Source organism: Schistocerca piceifrons, chromosome 6 (assembly GCF_021461385.2).
Source record: "Schistocerca piceifrons isolate TAMUIC-IGC-003096 chromosome 6, iqSchPice1.1, whole genome shotgun sequence".
NCBI classification, from domain to species: Eukaryota; Metazoa; Arthropoda; class Insecta; order Orthoptera; family Acrididae; genus Schistocerca; species Schistocerca piceifrons.
The window spans coordinates 90,376,906-90,401,984 of record NC_060143.1 but is presented as its reverse complement, the minus strand read 5'-3'; the positions used below and the strand labels follow the sequence as shown (position 1 = coordinate 90,401,984).

At 44.5% G+C, this 25,079-nt stretch overlaps 1 protein-coding gene across 1 annotated transcript in view; it reads left to right on the top strand.

The window, feature by feature from the left end:
- The window catches only part of LOC124803158, a 395,089-nt gene that overhangs the window by 297,145 nt on the left and 72,865 nt on the right, over positions 1 to 25,079 (top strand). The window contains exons 9-10 of the mRNA XM_047264338.1: positions 22,229 to 22,321; positions 22,379 to 22,509. Of these exons, the coding sequence (XP_047120294.1) occupies positions 22,229 to 22,321; positions 22,379 to 22,509 (224 nt within the window). The remainder of the gene's footprint in view (positions 1 to 22,228; positions 22,322 to 22,378; positions 22,510 to 25,079) is intronic.

Here is a 25,079-nt window from a genome sequence, read left to right as displayed (position 1 = left end):
TTCATAACTGCTGCAACCTACATCCATCTGAACCTGCTTTCTACATTTGACCCTTGGTTCCCTCTACAGGTTTTTACCTCTCACATTTTCTCCATTATCAAACTGATGATTCCTTGATATCATAGGATGTTTCCTATAACCGATCTCTGCTTTTCGTCAGATTGTACCATTAATTTCTTTTCTCCTCAGTTCTGTTCATTATATCTTCACTAGCAGTTACTGGTCGCTTTGCTCTGTCAGTAGTTTTTTTTTTTTTTTAATGATGTGTGAGACGATAAGGTGAAAGGATATCAATGATATGATTCGCTGATGACATTGCTATCCTGAGTGAAAGTGAAGAACAATTAAATGATCTGCTGAACGGAATGAACAGTCTAATGAGAACACAGTATGGTTTGAGAGTAAATCGGAGAAAGACGAAGCTAGTGAGAAGTAGTAGAAATGAGAACAGCGAGAAACTTAACATGAGGATTGATGGTCACGAAGTCAATGAAGTTAAGGAATTCTGCTACCTAGGCAGTAAAATAACCAATGACGGACGGAGCAAGGAGGACATCAAAAGCAGACTCGCTATGGCAAAAAAGGCATTTCTGGCCAAGAGAAGTCTACTAATATCAAATACCGGCCTTAATTTGAGGAAGAAACTTCTGAGGATGTACGTCTGGAGTACAGCATTGTATGGTAGTGAAACATGGACTGTGGGAAAACCGGAACAGAAGAGAATCGAAGCATTTGAGATGTGGTGCTATAGACGAATGTTGAAAATTAGGTGGACTGATAAGGTAAGGAATGAGGAGGTTCTATGCAGAATCGGAGAGGAAAGGAATTTGTGGAAAACGCTGATAAGGAGAAGGGACAGGATGATAGGACATCTGCTAAGACATGAGGGAATGACTTCCATGGTACTAGAGGGAGCTGTAGAGGGCAAAAACTGTAGAAGAAGACAGAGATTGGAATACGTCAAGCAAATAATTGAGGACGTAGGTTGCAAGTGCTACTCTGAGATGAAGAGGTTAGCAGTTAGGTTTAACTAGTTCTAAGTTCTAGGGGACTAATGACCTCAGCAGTTGAGTCCCATAGTGCTCAGAACCATTTGAACCATTTGGAAGGAGTATATAGAGGGTCTCTACAAGGGCGATGTACTTGAGGACAGTATTATGGAAATGGAACATGGCGTAGATGAAGATGAAATGGGAGATATGATACAGCGTGAAGAGTTTGACAGAGCACTGAAAGACCGAAGTCGAAACAAGACCCCAGGAGTAGACACCATTAGAAATACTGATAGCCTTGGGAGAGCCAGCCCTGACAAAACTCTACCACCTGGTGAGCAAGATGTATCAGACAGGCGAAATACTCTCAGACTTAAAAAAGAATATAATAATTCCAATCCCAAAGAAAGCAGGTGTTGACAGATGTGAAAATTACCGAATTATCAGTTTAATAAGTCATGGCTGCAAAATACTAACACGAAGTCTTTACAGACGAATGGAAAAAACTGGTAGAAGCCGACCTCGGGGAAGATCAGTTTGGATTCCGTAGAAATGTTGGAACACGTGAGACAATACTGACCCTACGACTTATCTTACAAAATGTCCGCGGCTCGTGGTCTTGTGGTAGCGTTATCGCTTCCCGCGCACGGGGTCCGGGATTTTCTCTGCCTCGAGATGACTGGCTGTTGTGGGTCTTTCATCATCATTTCATCCTCATTCACTCGCAAGTCGCCGTAGTGGCGTTAAAGAACTTGTGGAGCGGCGGCCGAACCGCCCCGCGAGGGGTCTCCCGGCCACCAATCCCATACGCCCATTATTCGTTATCTTAGAAGATAGATTAAGTAAAGGCAAACCTACGTTTCTAGCATTTGTAGACTTAGAGAAAGCTTTTGACAATGTTGACTGGAATACTCTCTTTCAAATTCTAAAGGTGGCAGGGGTCAAATACAGGGAGCGAAAGGATGTTTACAATTTGTACAGAAACCAGATGGCAGTTATAGGAGTAGAGGGGCACAACAGGGAAGCAGCGGTTGTGAAGGGAGTGAGACAGGATTCTAGCCTTTCCCCAATATTATTTAATCTGTATATTTAACTAGCAGTAAAGGAAACAAAAGAAAAATTCGGAGTAGGAATTAAAATCCATGGAGAAGAAACAAAAACTTTGAGGTTTGCCGATGACATTGTAATTCTGTCAGAGACAGCAAAGGACTTGCAAGAGCAGTTGAACGGAATGGACAGTGTCTTGAAAAGAGGATATAAGATAAACATCAACAAAAGCAAGACGAGGATAATGGAATGTACTAGAACTAAATCAGGTGATGCTGAGGAAATTAGATTAGGAAATGAGACACTGAAAGTAGTAGATGAGTTTTGCTATGTAGGGAGCAAAATAACTGATGATGGTCGAAGTAGAGAGGATATAAAATGTAGACTGGCAGTGGCGAGGAAAGCGTTTCTGAGGATGAGAAATTCGTTAACATCAAGTATAGATTTAAGTGTCAGTATTTGTATAAAATAAAAATGTCGTGGAACTAGGGCCTCCCGTTGGGTAGACCGTTCGCCGGGTGCAAATCTTTCGATTTGACGCCACTTCGGCAACTTGCGCGTCGATGGGGATGAAATGATAATGATTAGGACTACACAACACCCAGTCCCTGAGCGGAGAAAATCTCCAACCCAGCCGGGAATCGAACGCGGGCCCTTGGGATTGACATCCTGTCGCGCTGACCACTCAGCTACCGGGGGCGGACAGTATTTGTACGGAGTGTAGCCATGTATGGAAGTGAAACGTGGACGATAAATAGTTTAGACAAGAAGAGAATAGAAGCTTTCGGAATGTGATGCTACAGAAGAACGCTGAAGATTAGATGGGTAGATCGCATAACTAATGAGGAAGTACTGAATAGAATTGGGGAGAAGATAAATTTGTGGCACAACTTGACTAGAAGAAGGGATCGGCTTTTAGGACATGTTGTGAGGCATCAAGGGATCACCAACTTAGTATTGGAGGGCAGCATGGAGGGTAAAAATCGTAGAGGGAGACCAAGCGATGAATACACTTAGCAGATACACGAGGATGTAGGTTGCGGTAGGTACTGGGAGATGAAGAAGCTTGCACAGAATAGAGAAGCATGAAGAGCTGCATCAAACCAGTCACTGGACTAAAGACTGAAGACCACAACAACAAACAACATATTAGGCAACAAATTTAATAATTTTGTTACATGGTTTATGTTCACTGATATAAAAGAGGATGTTCCATTCATTAAGTCACCCTCTTACGTATCGATTTTATTTTAATTGATTTATACTTTCTAATGTAGCCTATCTTCTTCCTTAGGACTCAACCTACCACCATACCAAATTTCATCGTAACCATTTCAGCGGTTTAGTCGTGAAACGTAACTGACAGAGTTGTGGAGGAGGAGGAGGAGGAGATTAGTGTTTAACGTCCCGTCAGCAACAAGCTCATTAGACATGGAGCACAAACTCAGATTAGGGAACGACAGGGAGGGAAGTCGACCGTGCCCTTTCACAGAAACCATTCCGGCATTTGCCTGGAGAGATTCCGGGAAATCAAGGAAAATCTAAATCATGATGGCCGAACGTGGGTGTGAGCCATCGTCCTCTTGAATGGAAGTATGGATAAACACGTTTAGGATTGTATAAGCATTGTATTCTACCTATTACCTGTGGCTGTGACCACATATCAGTACAATGAAATGAAATGGGGCGTGGCTTTATTGGCCAGGAGTTCCCATTCAGAGTGTTCGGCTGCTTCGTGCAAGGCTTTTTATTTGTTGGCACTTTACTTGCAGGTCAAAGCTGAAGAATTTATGGTGGGGACAATACACACTCCCAGACACCATTATATCAAACACAACCTGCCCGGGAATCAAACCCAGGACCCTTTGATTGATGATCAGCAGTGCCAACCACAACACCAGCTGTTGATGCAAATCAGTACTTTTGTTACGACGAATGATGGTGTGGTACTAAAATAAAATGTGGAGTTTCTAAATTTATTATATAGCTTAAACTAATGAAAAAAATACACTACTGGCCATTAAAATTGCTACACCACAAAGATGACGTGCTACAGACGCGAAATTTAACCGACAGGTAGAAGATGCTGTGGTATGCAAATGATTGGCTTTTCAGAGCATTCACACAAGGTTCGGCCCGTTGCGACACCTACAACGTGCTGACATGAGGAAAGTTTACAACCGATTTCTCACACACAAACAGCAGTTGACCGGCGTTGCCTAGTGAAACGTAATTGTGATGCCTCGTGTAAGGAGGAGAAATGCGTACCGTCACGTTTACGATTTTGATAAAGGTCGGATTGTAGCCTATCGCGATTGCGGTTTATGGTATCGAGACATCACTGCTCGCGTTGGTCGAGATCCAATGACTGTTAGCAGAATATGGAATCGGTGCGTTCAGGAGGGTAATACGGAACGCCGTGCTGGATCCCAACGGCCTCGTATCACAGGCAGTCGAGATGACAGGCATCTTATTCGCATGGCTGTAACAGATCGTGCAGCCACGTCTCGAGCCCTGAGTCAACAGACGGGAACGTTTGCAAGACAACAACCATCTGCACGAACAGTTCGACGACGTTTGCAGCAGCATGGACTATCAGATCGGAGACCATGGCTGCGGTTACCCCTGACGCTGCATCACAGACAGGAGCGCCTGCGATGGTGTACTCAACGACGAACCTGGGTGCACGAATGGCAAAAAGTCATTTTTTCGGATGAATCCAGGTTCTGTTTACAGCATCACGATGGTCGCATCCGTGTTTGGCGACATCGCGGTGAACGCACATTGGAAGCGTGTATTCGTCATCGCCATACTGGTGTATCACCCGGCGTTATAGTATAGGGTGCCATTGGTTTCACGTCTCGGTCACCTCTTGTTCGCATTGAAGGCACTTTGAACAGTGGACGATACATTTCAGACGTGTTACGACCCGTGGCTCTACCCTTCATTCGATCCCTGCGAAACCCTACACTGCAGCAGGATAATGCACGACCGCATATTGCAGGTCCTGTACGGGTCTTTCTGGATACAGAAAATGTTCGACTGCTGCCCTGGCCAGCACATTCTCCAGATCTCTCACCAATTGAAAACGTCTGGTCAATGGTGGCTGAGCAACTGGCTCGTCACAATACGCCAGTCACTACTCTTGATGAACTGTTGTATCGAGTTGAAGCTGCATGGGCAGCTGTACCTGTACACGCCATCCAAGCTCTCTTTGACTCAATGCTCAGGCGTATCACGGCCGTTATTACGGCCAGAGGTGGTTGTTCTGGGTACTGATTTCTCAGGATCTATGCACCCAAATTGCGTGAAAATGTAATCTCATGTCAGTTCTAGTGTAATATATTTGTCCAATGAATACCCGTTTATCGTCTGCATTTCTTCTTGGTGTAGCAATTTTAATGGCCAGTAGTGTAATTTGTAGTTCGGTGTAGCGGAAAATTTATAATACTTGTATGTGCAATAATGTCAGCTGCCCTCACATGTCATCAGCCTGTTAGCCACAGCTGCTCTCGCATATAAAAATCAGACGTGCCCTCTCTAAAAGCCTCTCCCATTCTACATGTAAAGGCGTGACATCTCTCTGTTCACTTAAATGACGCCGTCATTATGAACCTTCAAACAGCTCAGAAGCTATAACAGACACGTGACGCTCAACAATTAAAATACGACAGGCTTGTGACTGCTGTTAGTATGTAAGTACGGATTAAACACGTTTAGGATTGTATAAACATTGAATTCACTACCTTGAATCGTATTATGTAGAATATATCAAATAATAAAAGAATGTTCACATACTGACAAATTTTAAAAGTCAAAGAGTAAACAACTTTTTCAAGAGTTATTGTTGTTCCATATTTCGCGTTATATTATTCAAATCAATTAATATTTTTACCACACACATTCCAAAGAAGCATATGTTCTTTCTCAGCAAACAAGCTACCACCATACTTAATTTCATCAAAATCTGTTTGGTAGTTTAGTCGTGAAAGCGTGACAGAGTTACTTCCACATTCATAATATTAGCATGGGTTAGTTAACCTATCAAATCTTCAGAACCTTTGTAACAATACATTTCAAAAACTTCTATTTTTTTTCTTATCTGAGTTGTTAATCATCCTCGCTTCACTTCTATGCAAGGCTACATTCTAGACAAATACCATGTACCACTTACATTTTATATTCGATGTCAACAAATTTTTCTTTTCAGAAACTTTTTTCTTGCTACTGGCTACTTCCGTCATCGTCATTCATTTTGCTTTCCAAGTAACAGAACTCATCAACTACTTTTAGTGTCTCATTTCCTAACCTCATTTCCTCAGCATCATTCCACTGCCCTTGTTTTGTTTTTTTTTATGTTCGTCCTATAAAGTTTTCTGAAGACACTGTCCCGTTCCGCTCAACTGATCTTCAGGTTTTTTGTCGTCTCTGGCAGAACCACAGTAACATCAGCATGCCTCAGAGCTTTTTTTTCTTGTCCCTGAACTGTAATTCACTATTGCCTTTGCCTTTTCAGACGTAGAGATGACTGGTGTTGCTCGAGATTCTGGTACTCTCCCCTGTCTGTAAGTTATTTCTTGCCTGTGTTTGCTCGGTTCAGAAAAATTCAATTTCTCTGTCGCAATCATTACTACAAGTCAACTTCCGCATTAAACAAGGTAAAAATGTTTGGTTTCAGTCTGTAACCACTGCGACACGCAGACAATGACTGAACATAAGACACAACGGAGGAAGAACCCACACAAAGCAAAATAGAACACCGTGATCCAACCATCAGTTAACATTTGAAAATGCCTTAAGTGGCGGAATAATGTAGGCAGAAATGTAAAAATTGACACATATATCTGAAATGACATGCGGTTTTATTGAAACCAAAAACGAGTGTAAAAACTGGCTAACTGATGGCACTGGACAGCAATGCGTCATTGGCGCCATATGGAAACCATTTGTTATGAAGAGCCGGCCGAAGTGGCCGTGCGGTTAAAGGCGCTGCAGTCTGGAACCGCAAGACCGCTACGGTCGCAGGTTCGAATCCTGCCTCGGGCATGGATGTTTGTGATGTCCTTAGGTTAGTTAGGTTTAACTAGTTCTAAGTTCTAGGGGACTAATGACCTCAGCAGTTGAGTCCCATAGTGCTCAGAGCCATTTGAACCATTTGTTATGAAGAATAAGTTGTTATGCTAATAATTGCATCCGTGTCGTATGAAGCGCCATCTGTTGGTCTTTTGTGCACTTCTTTCGTTTCAGTAAAACTGCATGCCATTTCAAGCAAGTGTGTTAATTTTTACCTCTCTGCCTACTCTCCCTACATTATTCTGTGAAGTTTTGAATTTTAACACCCTGTATTACCCAAAATAATAAAATAATAAAATAGCTCACAGAATAGGCAACATTTTATAGAAACAAGGACTTCAAATAGAATACACAACAGAAAAAAAAACAAGAACCTCAGAACACAGGAAATACCCACAGATAAATCAACACACTGGGCATACATAGGAACTTATAAGCAACTCCTGCCAGTCAGTATGCACCGTGCAAACATGCAGGAACTTTAAAACAAGATTTTCAGAACACCTCAATGCCTAAAAAGTAACAGCTCCCATTGCACATTTACTGACGAGTTAATAGCGCACAGTCATCACCCTATTAAAGTAGAAACAGGTTTAAAATTACTAAAATCCATCCACAGCCTGCACCGTAAACTTAAAATAGAAGAAAACTTCCGCATACAGAAGGCATTAGCAAAAGAAAAACAGATTATAAACTGTTGCCCTATACAATGCCACGGCACGATACTTAACACGATGAAGGAGCTGTACAGAAAAGACGACACAGATAAACGCGAACACACACGCACGCGCGCGGTCAGGAGAGGGAAAATAAAGAAAGTTCACATTTGGTAGTAAACTGATATGAGAACAAGTAAACGTCAACAGGGTCTCGAGACAGAGAAGCAACATTAAGAACGTGTTTTGAAAAGTGAAAAAGTGCTACTTGCGAGTGAAGTTCCGCAGAGTATGTATTGTGTTTGTGCGAGCAACACATGAGAATGCAGATGATAAAAGATGTTTCGAAACTAACCGTAAATAATCACAATGTACAGTCGCGACATACTTTTCGCACACTAAAATTGCGTTTATGGATAAAATAAGTTAACTCACCAACCGAATTCACAGTAACATCAGTTAGTTGCGGTTGACAAGCTATCATTATACAGTAATCTACAGAGGGTCCTACACAGCCCTACAATGTAGAAAACTGAAGGTGATAACAACAACAGATAAAACCTGCTTTAGGCCTAATTTCCTTAGGATAATTATTGCTTAAAACATGTTCACATTTTATGTAACTGAGCAACTGACGATGGCACAAAGGTGCTGAAACCTCGACATAAAAGTTTTCTGGGTATGGTACCGCGTCATAATGTAAAAACTACTGCTGCTGGAGAAAAAGCAACGTTTCGGCCACGATTGCAGCGGCCTTCTTCTGGGTCTAATGGTGCGTTCTAGCTATGCAGTATCCTTTGTATTTTGTTGTTAGTGTTCACTGCGCATGCCCTTGCGTCATAATTTCACAATGTAGTTAGTTTCATTGGTTACTTAAGGAAGAAGGAGAGGGAACTTTATTTTGATAGGTTATTGCGGTGGAGGGAGAACGTGACCTCTGTTGTCTATTGGCTCTTGTGTTATGTACCATGATTGGTGGTCACCGTCGAATGAGAAGTTTGCTGCTGTCTACCAACTGCTGAACGTCGGCCGCGCGGCGGCAGTTACTCGCCGGTAGTGCTCTTGCCTCGTGTTGACAGTGCGGTCTGTTGAGCTCTGATTGCTGGCAGCCAAGATGGGGCAAGCCTGAGTCCATCCTCCCTGTTCACGTTGTTAGGGTGTTTAAGGCCTCTCTGAGTTTGTGTTTCGTCATAATTGGCTGCTTGGCCAACACACAGGTTTCTCTGAATTTTATTTCTTTTCCGCAGTCTCGCTGGTATTGTGCCACTGCGGATTTGTTGTGTTGCCCTAGACAATTATAACGCTCGCGTTCCAGAATGCGCGTTGCTATTGGCCTACCAGTTTCGCCGATGTATGCCTCTCCACATTCGCATTCCACCTTGTAAAAACCTGCAGTGTGTAATGCATCCATCTTGTCCTTAGAGGAGCCTAGCACGTCCTGGATCTTGCAACCACTATAGAAGACAGGCTGCACCCCAACGCGGCGAAGGTGTTTGCCTATCCGCAGTGGCAGAACACCAGCGAGACTGCGGAAAAGAAATAAAATTCAGCGAAGCCTGTGTGTTGGCCAAGCAGCCAATTATGACGAAACGCAAAATCAGCGAGGCCATCGAAATACTCAAACACACTAACAACATGAACAGGGAGGATGGACTCAGGCTTATCCCAACCTGGCTGCCAGCAATCAGAGCCCAACAGACGGCACTGCCAACACGAGGCACGAGCACTACCGGCGAGTAACTGCCGCCGCGCGGCCGACGTCCAGTAGTTGGTAAACAGCAGCAAACTTCTCATTCGACGGTGACCACCAATCATGGTACATTACACAAGAGACAATAGACAACAGAGGTCACGTTCTCCCTCCACGGCCGGCCGTGGTGGCCGAGCGGTTCTACGCGCTGCAGTCCGGAACCGCGTGACCGCTACGGTCGCAGGTTCGAATCCTGCCTCGGGCATGGATGTGCGTGATGTCCTTAGGTTAGTTAGGTTTAAGTGGTTCTAAGTTCTAGGGGACTGATGACGTAAGATGTTAAGTGCCATAGTGCTCAGAGCCATTTGAACCATTTCTCCCTCCACTGCAATAACCTATCAAAATAAAGTTCCCTCTCCTTCTTCCTTAAGTAAGCAATGAAACTAACTACATTGTAAAATTATGACGCAATGGCATGCGCAGTGACCACTAACAACAAAATACAAAGGACACTCTGATATCGGCAGAGGTTCGAGTCCTCCCTCGGGCATGGGTGTGTGTGTGTTTTGTCCTTAGGATAATTTAGGTTAAGTAGTGTGTAAGCTTAGGGACTGATGACCTTAGCAGTTAAGTCCCATAAGATTTCACACACATTTGAACATTTTTTTTTTTTTTAACAAGGGACACTGCATAGCTAGAACGCACTATTAGACCCAGAAGAAGGCCGCTGCAGTCGTGGCCGAAACGTTGGAATTTCTCCAGCAGCAGTAGTTTTTACATTATGACGCGGTACCATACCCAGAATACTTTTATGTCGACTGACTCTGGCCGCAGAAGCCTACTCAATTATAAGTGCTGAAACCTGTTTGGGTTTATAAAAAAAACAGCTAGTACTGACATCCAGTAATTTTGTCTGCTAAACATGGGTACCGCAAGACCTTCGAAATCAAATGATGAATCCCTGAAAGTGAGGGTAGACTCGTCATCTCAGCAATGGAATCATAGACTCTGTGTGCTGATGGTCTGATAAGTGACATGCTTTGCGAGCTTTCGGACGAATTACAGAGTGATCAGAAGTCAGTAACTCATAACTGTGTCAATGGAAGTGGAAGGGTGGCTTGTGATGTGCGGCGCCCCACGTAGACGACGGTACATCGGACACACAAAGTGGTCACACTAGCGTGTACAGCGGCAGCTTTCCTTCCAAATATCTGCAAGATTTTATCTCACCAGTGGTGAATTGCACGCTCGTTGTGGCAGCTTCTTGACGTGGCTACAGTGAACGCCAGTGTTATTTTCAGCGAAATGAGTGTAAGAGATTAAAGGACTTTAAAAGAATTTAGAGTTTCTCTGACTGCAGAGCACGCGAGGAAGAAAACAAGAAGGAATAAAGCACTACACGTAGACTGTTATAAACTATAAGTTCCATGAGGTAAAAGCGTAAATTAAGCAACTCGTGAAGGTGTAAACTGTGTAGGGCAATAAGACACTCTCATTGTACCAAATTAATGTGCCAGACATGATGGGCTGGACTACGCAAGAGTAAAAATAAGAACTGTTTTGCAGAGTAGCACGAAAAGTGAACTGTCAGTGGTTTACCAGTTGTTTCGCTATGATACTGTATACGAGGGTGACTCAAATGAAAACCTTAAATATTTTTTATATATTATTTATTGTGCAGCAGTGGTACAAAGCTGTACCACTTTTCAACACAATCTCCCCCACGCTCAATGCAAGCTCTCCGGCGCTTACAAAGTGCATAAATTCCTTTAGAAAAAATTCTTTTGATAGTCCACGCAACCACTCATGCAGCGCGTGGCATACCTCTTCATCAGAACGGAACTTCTTTCCTCCCATTGCGTCTTTGAGTGGCCCAAACATATGGAAATCACTTGGGGCAAGGTCTGGTGAGTATGGTGGATGAGGAAGACACTCAAAATGCAGGTCTGTGATTGTTGGAACTGTTGTACGGGCAGTGTGGGGTCTTGCATTGTCATGTTGCAAAAGGACACCTGCTGACAGCAATCCACGTCGCTTTGATTTGATTGCAGGCCGCAGATGATTTTTTTTAGGAGATCAGTGTATGATGCACTGGTGACAGTGGTCCCTCTAGGCATGTAATGCTCCAAAATGACGCCTTTTTCGTCCCTAAAGAGAGTCAGCATAACCTTCCCTGCTGATGGTTCTGTTGGAAACTTCTTCGTTTTTGGGGATGAGGAATGGCGCCATTCCTTGCTTGCTCTCTTCGTTTCTGGTTGGTGGAAGTGAACCCAGGTTTCGTCTCCAGAACGATTCTTGCGATGAAGCCATCACCTTCTCGTTCAAAGCGCCGAAGAAGTTCTTCACAAGCATCAACAGGTCGTTCTCTCATTTAGCTGCCGTGGCACCCATCTTGCAGACATTTTGTGAAACTGGAGCACATCATGCACAATGTGGTGTGTTGACCCCTGACTAATCTGTAAAAATGCTGCAATGTAATTCAGTATGACTCGGCTGTCTTCCTTCACTATGGCTTCAACTGCTGCAATGTTCTGTGGAGTCACAACTCGTTGTGCCTGACCTGGACGAGGAGCATCTTCCACTGAAGTCGCACCATTTGCAAACTTCCTACTCCATTCGTAGACTTGCTGCTGTGACAAACATGCATCACCGTACTGAACCTTCATTCGTCGATGAATTTCAATAGGTTTCACACCTTCACTACGCAAAAACCGAAGAACAGAACGCTGTTCTTCCCTGGTGCAAGTCGCAAGTGGGGCGACCATCTTTAAGTATACTGCAACGGTATGTGTGCATCTGCACTATGCTGCCACCTACAGGCCATTCTGCACGCTGTTTGTAGCATGCTTACCAACTTACAGGACAACGGCGCGAAATTTCGATTTGTTATTACACATTCAAGGTTTTCATTTGACTCACCCTCGTACAATAAAAATATCGAAAAACTCATTTTTCTAAAAATATTTTAATTTATGTTAATTTTAAATGTATTTCATTATCCATATGTAAAGAACATAATAATTCTTACATTGATTTTATTGTTATTAAACAAAGTGTTAAACTGATGAAGATCTTGAATGCGGCAAAGAATCCACTGGCTGCGCTGGTACTACACACCGACATTACATGAAAAGCGGTATAGAATATTTGCAGTGCTTCAGTTAAGCGTAAAACGTTAGAGATCGAACTCGTGTAGATTCATCCAGAGTCTTACTCCATCACTTAGCATGATGAAGAATTTTCAGAGCCCACAGATAACGTTTTCCGAGGAAGAGCACAGTGTAATGAATTGACGGCGTCCTTGTGCTACCATATTGTATTGTATGTTAACCAGGGGCCTAGAAACGACGCAGTCGTCCACTTTACCACTCCACCGCCCCACACCGAACCATTCTCTCAGGGTTATTGTGCGATTCGGTCCCCGGTGGACACCACCAAGGAACGTCTCACACCAGACGAGCGTAATTCCTATGTTTGTGTCGTAGAGTACTGGTGGCGTACGCGTGCGTGGAGAACTTGTTTGCGCAGCAATCGCCGACATAGTGCAGCTGAGGCGTAATAAGGGAAACCAGACCGCCTTCGCCGAGGCAGATGGAAAACCGCCTAAAAACCATCCACAGACTGGCCGGCTAACCGGACCTCGACACATGTCCGCCGGGGACCAGGCGCCCCTTCCCAACCAGGAAAGCCGTGCGTTAGACTGCACGGTTAAGCCGGCGGGCTGTGCTACCATAACTCCCTGTCTGGCTGGCGATGTGCGCAGCTTTCGTCTGGCAGAGCAGACGCCGGAAGGAAAAACCGCCTTCACCGAGCGAGGTGGCGCAGTGGTTAGAACACTGTCTGGTCTCCTTCCCCAAACAACCCAACCCAACCCAAAACCGCCATCAACTCGTCAGTGGCTGCTTCCCCCTGAGCAAAAAAATGGTTCAAATGGCTCTGAGCACTATGGGACTTAACATCTATGGTCATCAGTCCCCTAGAACTTAGAACTACTTAAACCTAACTAACCTAAGGACATCACACAACACCCAGTCAACACGAGGCAGAGAAACCCCCTGAGCAAACGCTGTCAGTCTGATCCTCTATACCTGTATCAGAATAACAAAGTGACTGACAGCTAGTTGTTTACGTGCCAGCTACGTGCCAATCGAACCACGAGTTCGGTGACACCTTCTGTTCTGCGCACGTTGTCAAACGGCTCTCCTTCCTCAGTTGTTGGTTACCATTCAGCTGCGGACAACAGCTGCAGTACATAACATAATGGTTATGATTTGTTCTTAGAGGTTTCTGCTAAGCCACTAGCATGAGCTGTAGTGTGCGTCACACCTTACGTTTACCCAAACGTAAACAGTGCGGCAGGTTGCAAAAAAGTTTACAAGCATCTCCCGGTCAGCGAACACAGTACCCTGAAGATAACAACAACAAACACACCTCCGCACCAGCCGTCAAAACAAAGCGGCAGCCACGCGGTGACTTCCTTACGAGCGGCTACTGTCAAGCAATATACAACACTGGCACTGTCGCGACCCGCTGCTAGCCGGCCGCGGTGGTCGAGCGGTTCTAGGCGATTCAGTCCGGAACTGCGCGACTGCTACGGTCGCAGGTTCGAATCCTGCCTCGGGCATGGATGTGTGTGATGTCCTTAGGTTAGTTAGGTTTCAGTAGTTCTAAGTTCTAGGGGACTGATGACCTCAGATGTTAAGTCCCATAGTGCTCAAAGGCATTTGAAACATTTGACCCGCTGCTAGTCCGCCACACAAACCAGCCTAGTGTTTTCAAAGAGTTTCGACGAATGTACGCATATGAGTAACAGCTGCCTAGTACGTATTTGGTGGACTGCGGGGCTGCATGACCACCTTACTCTCAAAGCAGAAGGAAAAGAGAAAGAATCAGGCAGTCAGACTGCTTATCGCAGCCAACAGTTCGCCAATTTAGATTTCTGATGGATGTAAAACGACGGTGAATTTAGATTTCTATCAGTCATTGGAATGGAATATTGTGTTGGCCGATGTATGTGAACCTACACTGAAGCGCCAAAGAAACTGCTATAGGTATGCAGAGATATGTGAACTGGCAAAATACGGTGCTGCGGTCAGCAACGCCTATATAAGACAACAAGTGTCTGGGGGCAGTTGTTAGATCCGTTACCGCTGCTACAATGGCAGGTTAGCAAGATTTAAGTGAGTTTGAACGTGTTATTGTAGTCGGCGCATGGGGCGATGAAGTGCGGATTTTCCCGGATGACCATTTCAAAGTGCACCGAGAATATCAGAAATCCAGTAAAACATCAAATTTCCGATATCGTTGAGGTCGGAAAAAGATCCCGCAAGAACGGGATCAACGACGACTGAGGAGAATCGTGCGACGCGACAGAAGTGCAACCTTTCCTCAAATTGCTGCAGATTGCAATGCTGGCCCATCAACAAGAACAAAAATAGTTCAAATAGCTCTGAGCACTATGGGACTTAACTTCTGAGGTCATCAGTCCCCTAGAACTTAGAACTACTTAAACCTAACTAACCTAAGGACATCACACATATCCATGCCCGTGGCAGGATTCGAACCTGCGACCGTACCGGTCGTGCGGTTCCAGACTGTAGCGCCTAGAACCACTCGGCCACTCCGGCCGGCCATCAACAAGTTTCAGTGTGCGAACCATTCAACGAAACATCGTCCACATGGGCGTTCGGAGCCGAAGGCCCACTCGTGTACCCTTTATGACTGCACGACACAAAGCTTTACGCCTCGCCTTGGCCTGTCAACACCGACAATGGGCTGTTGGTGACTGGAAACATGTTGCCTGGTCAGACTAGTCTCGTTTCAAATTGTATCGAGCGGATCGGCGTGTACAGGTTTGGCGACAACCTCATGAATCCATGGACCCTGCATGTCAGCAGGGGACTGTTCAAGCTGGTGGAGGCTCTGTAATGGTGTAGGGCGTGTGTAGTTGGGGTGATACGACAGCTCTGATAGTCTAGATACGACTCTGGCAGGTCGCACGTACGTAAGCATCCTATCTGATCACCTGCATCCATTCATGTCCATTGTGCATTCCGACAGACTTGGGCAATTCCAGCAGGACAATTCGACACCCCACACGTCCAGGGTTGCTACAGAGTTGTTACAGAATGGCTCCAAGAAAACTCTTCCGAGTTTAAACAATGCCGGTGGCCACCAAACTCCCCAGACATGGACATTATTAAGCATTTCCGTGATGACTTGCAACGTGCTATTAAGAAGAGATTTCCACTCTCTCGTACTCCTACGGATTTATGGACAGCCCTGCAAGATTATTGATGTCAATTCCCTCCAGCCGTAATTGACATTAATCAAGTCTATGTCATGTCGTGTTGCGGCACTTCTGCGTCCTCGCGGGGGCTGTACACGGTATTAGGCAGGTGTAACAGTTTCTTTGACTCTTCAACGTATAATAAGCGCCGATTTTTTGTATCATTACGAATTGGAAATCAGCCTACGACAGTGTCACTTGCAGTCCAGCTTATCTGTCAGCGACCTGCCGATCAATGAGCCCCATTTCAGCGATGCCTACACCACCATAATACCAATAGCCCCGAGCCTCACCATGCAAGGACACTCAGCAGTAACCACGGTCAACGTTGTTGCAATGTGCCTGCAATACACAGCAATTATGCTGTATGGCTGGGCGGTATTGCTGATGTTGTACAGTGTTGTAGGTAGTTGCCAACATGTTGCCGAAGGGCAAAACATTCCGAACTCTTCGAACCTATGCAAAACGACAGGCAAAAAAGTTGCATAGAAAGAGAGGAAGCCCCCATATGATTTGCATTTGATGGCATAAGTTTCATATTATATCAATGCATGCCTGAAACTGGAACTGATAGTTTGTGCTGGTGAACAAAAGTGAAATACGAATAAAAATTACATTCTTATTTCAAACTTACCTTAGTGAAATCTGTCAGGCCTCCAGGCCTGGTACCAAGAGCGTTATTGATGAGTGGTTTACTTTAAAGAGATATCTTAGATTTCTGTACGAATTACCAGTAGCTAAAATCTAAAGGGCGATAGCAATCTCTCACATTTTATTGGTTTTAGTAATTGTCGGACCAATTGCTTACGACATATTCGAAACTGTGTTTCGGAAGTCTGCAAAATTTTGGGAAAAGAATGTATCCATTATCAGTTGACGAGTTAAATTTTCTGAAGCATTTGACGCAATTAAAAAGAATGCACTAATAAAGTGATGTAAAGGCAGGAGAGTTGCACTCACTTCCACTAGCTCGCATTCATCCGTTTTGTGGTAACAGTGTGGTCCCATGTAGTCATTTCCGGCTCGGAAACACATTACTGCAAACATTACCTTAGTGGTCAATAGCGGTTGGTAACGTGTCATAACTGTTGTTATGTGGCAGCTTTTCCCCTAAACTATCATGCAACATATATCATGATATTATATGTTCATTCCCCTTGGGCAATGTTTCAATGTCTTACACTGCATCACGTCTGCAGACAGTATTCAATACTGCCAGTGACTTCCCAGCTATTTGCTTCTTATCTTCCCTTCTTTTATTACAGCGAAGGTCTTGACACTTTTCTACAGAATTGAAAGCTTCCAAGCTGGCTGGGCCAACATAAAAGTTTACATAAAAGGGCCATGAGAAGCCATGAATGTGTTCAGGACTGAAGGCTGACATCAGCGCAGGTAGTCGAAAGTGGGATTTGCTTCGCCCATCCATGTACACCAGGTGGTACAGACGACCAACTATCTGCCAAAAACAGATAGTTGAGACACAGCGAAGAATCCTTTTAGAAAATCTAAGCCCGGTACCGCCTTTCAGAGACAGTAGAGTATGGGGACCGCCGTGGCCTCCCAGCCACAGCACGGGAGAATCTTCATTTCAAATCCTTCTAACAGGCTTTCTCACTAATTTATAGAGTTTGTTTCTGTACGGAGCACACGTTCTCATTTGTGTGCTCTACACGTAAGCCTTTCAGTTTGTCAGCTTCAGAATTATACCATGGAGTGGGAGAGTTCTTCTGGCTTCCTCCTCATGCCAGAGCACTATTGATTAATTACAGCAAAATCTGCAGGAGCAGGAGATTTTTTAACCTTTTTACAAAACTGTCTCTGGATGGAATTCACAATGTCTGCTAGTACGCATTCAACAGTGAGATTCCTATTCTGGTAGAAACAGCCAAGTTTCAGAGCGTTAAGATGGAGAACACTTGCCCCTAGGGGACCAGAGAGTAAAGACTTGTTGCAGGGAGGCTGATGAGATAGATCTTTCAGTGATGCAGAGGGATGTCTCTATCTTAGTACTGAGCACAGAGGCTGAGCTGGATTCAGAATCTGCTGCCGACTCCCAGCTTCATGCTGTATGAGAGTCGTAAGAATGGTTCAACGTTCCTATCACCGTTTCAGCAACGACATGACTTTGTACTTGCGTAGTTACAGGGTTATTACAAATGATTGAAGCGATTTCACAGCTCTACAATAACTTTATTATTTGAGATATTTTCACACTGCTTTGCACACACATACAAAAACTCAAAGTTTTTTTAAGCATTCACAAATGTTCGATATGTACCCCTTTAGTGATTCGGCAGACATCAAGCCGATAATCAAGTTCCTCCCACACTCGGCGCAGCATGTCCCCATCAATGAGTTCGAAAGCATCGTTGATGCGAGCTCGCAGTTCTGGCACGTTTCTTGGTAGAGGAGGTTTAAACACTGAATCTTTCACATAACCCCACAGAAAGAAATCGCATGGGGTTAAGTCGGGAGAGCGTGGAGGCCATGACATGAATTGCTGATCATGATCTCCACCGCGCCGAAAATTCAAAGCGTTTGACTTTGTCATCGGGTGTCAGGGCTTGTAGCAATTGTAAACGGTAAGGCTTCTGCTTTAGCCTTTTCCGTAAGATTTTCCAAACCGTCGGCTGTGGTACGTTTAGCTCCCTGCTTGCTCTATTCGTCGACTTCCGCGGGCTACGCGTGAAACTTGACCGCACGCGTTCAACCGTTTCTTCGCTCACTGCAGGCCGACCCGTTGATTTCCCCTTACAGAGCCATCCAGAAGCTTTAAACTGCGCATACCATCGCCGAATGGAGTTAGCAGTTGGTGGATCTTTGTTGAACTTCGTCCTGAAGTGTCGTTGCACTGTTATGACTGACTGAAGTGAGTGCATTTCAAGCACGACATACGCTTTCTCGGCTCCTGTCGCCATTTTGTCTCACTGCGCTCTCGAGCGCTCTGGCGGCAGAAACCTGAAGTGCGGCGTCAGCCGAACAAAACTTTATGAGTTTTTCTACGTATCTGTAGTGTGTCGTGACCGTATGTCAATGAATGGAGCTACAGTGAATTTATGAAATCGCTTCAATCATTTGTAATAGCCCTGTATATTGTTTCACAATCAGCTAGCTGCTTCTATTATGCGCTTTGGCTACCTTCTGGTGTTTGTACTTGTTTTTCTGGGTTCTTTCTTTAATGCACTAACTATTCTTGCAGTCATTGGCAGCATTCATGAATTATTCTCATAAACATGCTTTTATCGTGCTCACGCACTTGTGCCTAGATTATGCTTCGCAATTATAATCTGTTGTCCATTTATTAAATATTCATTCTGTACAGAACAATGGAAAAACTGGTAGATGTAGACCTCGGGGAAGATCAGTGTGTTTCCGGAGAAATGTAGGAACACGCAAGGCAACATTGACTGTACGACTTATCTTCGAACATAGGTTAAGGAAAGGCGAACCTACATTTATAGCATTTGTGGACTTAGAGGAAGCTTTTGTTTGTGGACTTAGAGGAAGCTTTTGACAATATTGACTGGAATACTCTCTTCGAAATTCTGAAGGTAGCAGGGATAAAATACGAGCGAAACGCAATGTACAACTTGCGCAGAAACCAGATGGCAGCTATAAGAGCCGAGGGGTGTGAAAGGAAAGCAGTGGTTGAGAAGAGAGTGAGACATGGTTGTAGCCTATCCCTGATGTTATTTCATGTGTACATTCAACAAGCAGTAAAGGCAACCAAAGAAAAATTTGGTGTAGGAATTATAGTTCAGGGAGAAGAAATAAAAGCTTTGAGGTTTTCCGATGACATTGTAATTCTGTTAGAGACAGCAAAGGACTTGGAAGAGCAGTTGAACGGAATGGGCACTGTCTTGAAAGGAGGATACAAGATGAATATCAACAAAAGCAAAACTAGGATAATGGAATGTAGTCGAATTAAATCAGGTGATGCTGAGGGAATTAGATTATTATGTGAGACACTTAAAGTAGTAAATGAGTTTTGCTATTTGGGAAGCAAAAAACTAAAGATGGTCGAAGTAGGAAGGATATAAAACGTATACTTGCAATGGCAAGAAGAGCATTTGTGAAGAAGAAAAATTTGTTAACATCGGATATATATTTAAGTGTCAGGAAGTCCTTTCTCAAAGTATTTGTATCGAGTGTAGTCACGTATGGAAGAGAAACATAGACAGTAAACAGTTTAGACAAGAAGATAATAGAAGCTTTTGAAATGTGGTGCTACAGAAGAATGCTGGAGATTAGATGGTCAGATCACGTAACTAATGAGGAAGTACTGAACAGAATTGGGGAGAAGGAAATTTTCGGTACAAGCTGACTAAAAAAACGGATCGTTTGCTAGGACACGTACTGGAACCTCAACGGATCACCAGTTTTGTACTGAGGGGTAAAAATCGTAGAGGGAAGCCAAGAGATGAATACAGTAAGCAGATTCAGAGGCATATAGGTTGCAGTAATTTCTCTGAGATGAAGAGGCTTGCACAGGATAGAGTAGCTTGGAGAGCCGCATCAAACCAGTCTTTGGACTGAAGACTACAACGACAACAGTGCTCTCTTGTAGCCAAATTCACTGAAGACCACATACAGTATCGGGAATCAACTTGCACTTGGCTATCGCTCACAACAGATGACTAGGTCCTACGTAGCCATACATTTAGTATACACATTGATTTACAATAAAATAATCATGAGTGCAAGAGCCAGAATTGTTACAATATGCTTTCTTAGTGTCTACTATGCGCTGATAACATTACATTTATTGCTCAAGCTTTGTCGAGTGGCTCTAAAATGATTGAAACACAGAGTGTGACACGACCACTTGGTTTTGGGCACGGAAGGCTGAGGGAGTGGTTTCCTGCGTATACAAAACTTTTTGGCGGCTCTAGTCCGATTCATGAACGATGGCAGTTTGGACAGGTCGAGGCACTGACAGGGATTTGTTTGTTGCCGGTTTCAAGCGACAGATATGGTATGTGCATACACGCGCTGTGTACTTGAAGAAAGCGTGTATCCTGCAAATTATGTCTCTTGCTTGCTAACGTAGAATTTTTCGCTTATTACGAGCGATTATTAGCGATGACAAGTTGCAAGAAATGAGATGAAAAATCTCTAAATGATTCGCTACGATCATGTCTAATTCTCGCGTTGGCTACAATTTTCACAGCAGGATGCACAGAGTACTATTGAATTCTCATGCTGGAGGACGACGGTTCAAACCTCCGGCCATCCTAATTAAGGTTTTCCGTGATTTCCCTAAATCTCTTCAGACAAATGCCGGGATGGTTCGTCTGAAAAGGTACGCCCGATTTCTTCCCCATTCTTCCCTAATCCGACGAGACCGATGACCTCGCTGTTTGGTCCCTTCCCCCAAACCAACGAACCAACCATTGGCTGTCGGAGTACGCGATGTACATGGTGACAATTATTGGACTGTATGAAAAAGACGTAAATTAGTTACGAACTACGGCGTGCACACACTTTACTCAGCATGCAAACGTCACTACTGACCAGTAGACCCAGAAGAAGGCCGCTGCAACCATGGCTGAAACGTTGGTTTTCTCGTAATTTAATACAATATGACGCGGTACCATACCCAGAAAACTTTTATGCCGACTGACTCTGGTCGTGGAAGCCTACGCAGTTATGTAACTACAAATATTTAGATTTAGGTTATCACATGTTCGATAGGTCTGCCATCAGTGGTGGTGATGTGGCGCAGACGAATAGTGAAAATGTCCAAGACCCGCTGAAGTGTCGCAATATCGATGCTGTCGATGACCTCTTGAATGGCTGTTTTCAGTTCAGCTATGGTTTTGGCGTCATTGCCGTACACTTTGGCCTTAATACAGCCCGACAAAAAGGAGTCGCGTATGTTCAGATTTGGATAATATGGCGACCAATCTAGGCCCATGCCAGTGGCTTCTGGGTACCGCAGAGCCAGAATGCGGTCCCCAAAGTGCTCCTCCAGGGCATCAAATCTTGTCCTGCTTCGATGGGGTGGAGCTACGTCTTGCATGAACCACATCTTGTCAAAATCAGGGTCACTTTGGATAAACGAAATCATCTTCCAAAAACTTCACGTACCATTCGGTACGGTGTCATAAAGGAATATCGCACCGATTATTCCGTGGCTGGACATTTCACACCAGTCACCCATTGAGGGTGAAGAGACTTCTCGATCGCGAAATACGGATTCTCAGTCCCCCAAATGCGCCAATTTTGCTAATTGACGAAGCAATAATAAGTTAAATGGCTGATAACAACAAGGCGCGTGCGCATGCGCATACTAATTCCCATCATGCCCCGCAGCCAACCATGCGGTTTGAAGGTCCTAACACAAACCGTTCAGAAGTTATGACGATTTCGTTTCATATAGTTCAATAATTGTCACCCTGGAGATTAGCACACACGCCACCGTTCGTAAATCCGACTGTAGAGGAGAGCCTCGCTGGACTGTCCTGAATGTGCCTCGCAGGTGCTGGACCCGCTGGACAGCAGACGGCTGGAGGAGGTGTTCCCCGCGCCGGTGGGCTGGCTGTGGCGGCAGCTGCGGCGGCAGGACGTCAAGGTGGTGGTGGTGGTGTCTGCGGGCGCGCTGGCCCGCCAGCGGCGGCTACTCGGGCAGCGAACCCAGGACCTCGCAGCAGCAGCCGCAGCCGCGCCGCACCCGTTCGACTACCTCTTCACGCTCGCGCTGCGTGACATGCAGGACGATTACCAGCTCGGAGGAGACTACAGGAGGGTCTACAAAGTCAGGTGGGTGCTGCCTAATTACACTAACGCATTCGATACTGCCCTCGATTACCCTCTATGTGGCAGCTGAACTACTGCTTTAACAGATTTTTCGAAAAATCACTGTTTTGTACCTGTGGTTGCAATCAACATGTATAATGTTTCATTTTACACTGAAGCGCCAAAAAAACTGGTAGAGGCTTGCATATTCAAATACAGAAAAATATAAATAGGCAACATAAGGTGCTGCGGTCGGCAACGCCTGTATAAGACAAGTCTCTGGCGCAGTTGTTGGAATCGGTTACTGCTGCTACAATGGCAGGTTATCAAGATTTAAGTGAGTTTAACGTGGTGTTATGGTCGACGCACGTGCGATGGGGCACAGCATCGCCGAGGTAGCGATTTTCCCGTACGACCATTTCACGACTGTACCGTGTATATCAGAAGTCCAGTAAAACAACAGTTTCTGATACTGCTGCGGTAGGAAAAAGATCCTGCAAGAACGGCACCAACGACGACTGAAGAGAATCGTTCAACGTGACAGAAGTACAACCCTTCCGCAAATTGCTGCAGATTTCAACGCTGGGCCATCAACAAGTGTCAGCGTGCGAACCATTCAACGAAACATCATCGCTATGTGCTTTTGGAGCCGAAGGACCAGTCGTGTGCCCTTGATGACTGCACGACACAAAGCTTTACACCTCGCCTGGGCCCGTCAGCATCGACATTGGACTTGATGACAGGAAACATGTTGCCTGGTGGTTCGAGCCTCTTTTCAAATTGTATCGAGCGGATGGACATGTACGGGAAATCGAGACAACCTCATTTATCCATGGACCCTTCATGTCAGCAGAGGACTGTTCAAGCCCTGTAATGGTGTGGGATGTGTGCAACTGGAGTGATATGGGACCCCTGATACGTCTAGATACGACTGTGACAGGTGACACATACGTAAGCATCCTGTCTGATCACCTGCATCCATTCATGTCCATTTTGCATTCCGACGGACTTGGGCAATTCCAGCAGGAGAATGCGACACCCCACACGTCCAGAAATGCTACAGAGTGGCTCCAGGAACACTCTTCTGAGTTTAAACACTTCCGCTTGCCACCAAACTCCCCAGCGTGTCTGGGATGCCTTGCAATGTGTTGTTCAGAAGAGATCTCCACCCCCTCGTACTCTTACGGATTTATAGACAGCCCTGCAAGATTCATGGTGTCAATACCCCCTAGCACTACATTAGGCATTAGTGGAGTACATGCCACGTCGTGTTGAGGCACTTCTGCGTGCTCGCGGGGGCCCTACACGATATTAGGTAGGTGCACAGGTTTCTTTGGCTTTTCAGAGTATGTGAAAACTCTTCATTTACCTAATTTTAAAAAATCTTATTATGAAATATTAAAATTAGCAGACATAGGAAATATTTTACTGAATCACGTTTTTATTGCGATGAAAAACTCTTACACACCGTTCTTACTCGTAATTTGGCTGAGTTTCGAATGTTTTCAGGCATACAAAGAGCTACATTACAATATGGACTGCTTATTTCTTCTCGGCACGTCGTTTCCTTCTGGCTCTTATTCACATTGGAACATGCTTTGCAGACACGTGTTGGGTGTTTTTTCTTTTGTTGATACTTTTATTGCCACATTTCTTTTACGAGTGTACATTTAGCTGTCAGAATTTCGAACGCTTTTTTTTTTTTTCCATCAGTCTGCTGAGTGGTTTGATGCGGCCCGCCACGAATTCCTTTCCTGTACTAACCTCTTCATCTCAGAGTAGCGCTTGCAACCTACGCCCTCAATTATTTGCTTGACGTATTCCAATCTCTGTCTTCCTCTACAGTTTTTGCCCTCTACAGCTCCCTCTAGTACCATGGAAGTCATTCCCTCATGTCTTAGCAGATGTCCTATCATCCTGTCCCTTCTCCTTCAGTGTTTTCCACATATTCCTTTCCTCTCCATACAATGCTGTACTCCAGACGTACATCCTCAGAAATTTCTTCCTCAAATTAAGGCCGGTATTTGATATTAGTAGACTTCTCTTGGCCAGAAATGCCTTTTTTTGCCATAGCGAGTCTGCTTTTGATGTCCTCCTTGCTCCGTCCGTCATTGGTTATTTTACTGCCTAGGTAGCAGAATTCCTTAACTTCATTGACTTCGTGACCATCAATCCTGATGTTAAGTTTCTCGCTGTTCTCATTTCTGCTACTTCTCATTACCTTCGTCTTTCTCCGATTTACTCTCAAACCATACTGTGTACTCATTAGACTGTTCATTCCGTTCAGCAGATCATTTAATTCTTCTTCACTTTCACTCAGGATAGCAATGTCATCAGCGAATCGTATCATTGATATCCTTTCACCTTGTATTTTAATTCCACTCCTGAACCTTTCTTTTATTTCCCTCATTGCTTCCTCGATGTACAGATTGAAGAGTAGGGGCGAATGGCTACAGCCTTGTCTTACACCCTTCTTAATACGAGCACTTCGTTCTTAATCGTGCACTCTTATTATTCCCTCTTGGTTGTTGTACATTTGTATATGACCCGTCTCTCCTATAGCTTACCCCTACTTTTTTCAGAATCTCGAACAG